This window comes from Austrofundulus limnaeus, unplaced genomic scaffold (genome assembly GCF_001266775.1).
Source record: "Austrofundulus limnaeus strain Quisiro unplaced genomic scaffold, Austrofundulus_limnaeus-1.0 Scaffold803, whole genome shotgun sequence".
Lineage (NCBI taxonomy): Eukaryota > Metazoa > Chordata > Actinopteri > Cyprinodontiformes > Rivulidae > Austrofundulus > Austrofundulus limnaeus.
In genome coordinates, this window is record NW_013953205.1 from 104,169 (window position 1) to 105,688 (window position 1,520).

At 50.4% G+C, this 1,520-nt stretch overlaps 1 protein-coding gene across 1 annotated transcript in view; it reads right to left on the reverse strand.

Annotated features, from left to right (window-relative positions):
* abcf3 (ATP-binding cassette, sub-family F (GCN20), member 3) overlaps positions 1 to 1,520 on the reverse strand; it is a gene marked incomplete in the record, with an annotated part of 14,808 nt that overhangs the window by 7,231 nt on the left and 6,057 nt on the right. The window contains 5 exon segments of the mRNA XM_014028757.1: positions 125 to 184; positions 312 to 392; positions 485 to 751; positions 828 to 950; positions 1,027 to 1,124. Coding sequence (XP_013884211.1) covers positions 125 to 184; positions 312 to 392; positions 485 to 751; positions 828 to 950; positions 1,027 to 1,124 — 629 coding nt within the window.

Sequence of the window (1,520 nt, forward strand, 5' to 3'; positions counted from 1 at the left end):
AACAGGAAACATATGAGAAACACATGAGAAACAAACAGGAAACACATGAGAAACAAACAGGAAACACATGAGAAACAAACAGGAAACACATGATCGTAGCATGTTTCGTGCACATGTCACTCACTTGGTGGTCTGCTGTTGCATTCTGGGAGAGAATCCGAGACCGGCCAGGATGACCGAGGCTCTGATTGGACGAGAGAGATGGAGATGGTTAACAGGGTCACCATCAGATTTATTCCACCTGTCATCCAGGTGTTATAACTTATTTTCAAACCGACTGTGAAAATAAAGAGGGCTGTTGCCATGGTTACCGGGCCGGGGCTTTGTCGGCTTCGATTTCCTCCAGTTTAACGTAAATCTCAGACAGCCGGACGCTCTCCATCCCGTCAGCCCTGAAACGACAGCAGAGATCAGGACCGGCTCGTCACAGGTCATCGGGGACGAACGAGCCGCCTCCAGCCGCGCCGTGATTGGCCGAGCTTACGTTCCGCTGGCGATGCGAGCGTTCAGCCGCCGCTCCTCATCCAGCAGGCCCTCTCGCAGCGTGTCGCTCTGCAGGACGCTCTGCAGCGCCACGGTGTCGTCCCCCGCCACTTCCTGCTCCACGTGCAGGATGGAGATGTGCGGCGGCACGCGCAGGCTCCGACTCGCCAGCATCTTCAGCAGCGTGGTCTTCCCCAGGCCGTTCCGACCGATCAGACCGTACCGCCGCCCTGACGCCAGGCACAGCTCCGCCCCCTGCAGCAGACACCTGGACACAGTGACATCAGCGTGGAGGTGAGCTCTGATTGGCTGCGACGCCCCCTGCTGCCTCTTAGTGTCCTCACCTCTCTCCGAAGGAAATGTCAAAGTTTTCTATCCGAATGTCGTAGCTCCGGTTCTTCCCCGATTGGTCGACCCGGTTCTCCTTTTTACTGCTGGCCTGGCTGGCCGACGCCTCCTCCAGGACCCTGAGAGGAGCCAGACAGGTGAGGACAGGTGAGGACAGGTGAGTAAAGGGGACAGAAAGACAGCTGAAGGACTCACAGTGGACTGGAGTTCTTCTGAGAGTCCTTCTCATTGCGGCGCTCAGTTTTAGCTTTCAGCTTAGCTTCGGCTTTTTCCAGCTTCTTGGCATCGACCGTCTGCAGAGGAGCAGGAAAACTGTCAGAAAACAGTCAGTGTTTGTTTTTCCTGCTGACAGCATCAGTAAACAAATCAATTTAATCCATCTGGGATCGATTTTATTTACATTTGGGGAAACTGATTGACAGGACATGAGACTGATTGTGATGAAATGTTGTTGTTTTATTTGTTTTAATAAGTAATAGGTTTTTATGAGTTTATTAAACATAACAGGAGCTAACAGAAACATTACAAATATACAGTTTTCAAACAAAAGGAGTGGGCAGAAGTGTTTTTATATTAACCCTCCTCTTCTCCAGCAGCCTTATTCTCTTCACTTCTTATTTATAAAAATAATTATTAATTAACTAAAATTCATTCCTCCAACATCACTAGCTGCGTTTCCACTGCTAATG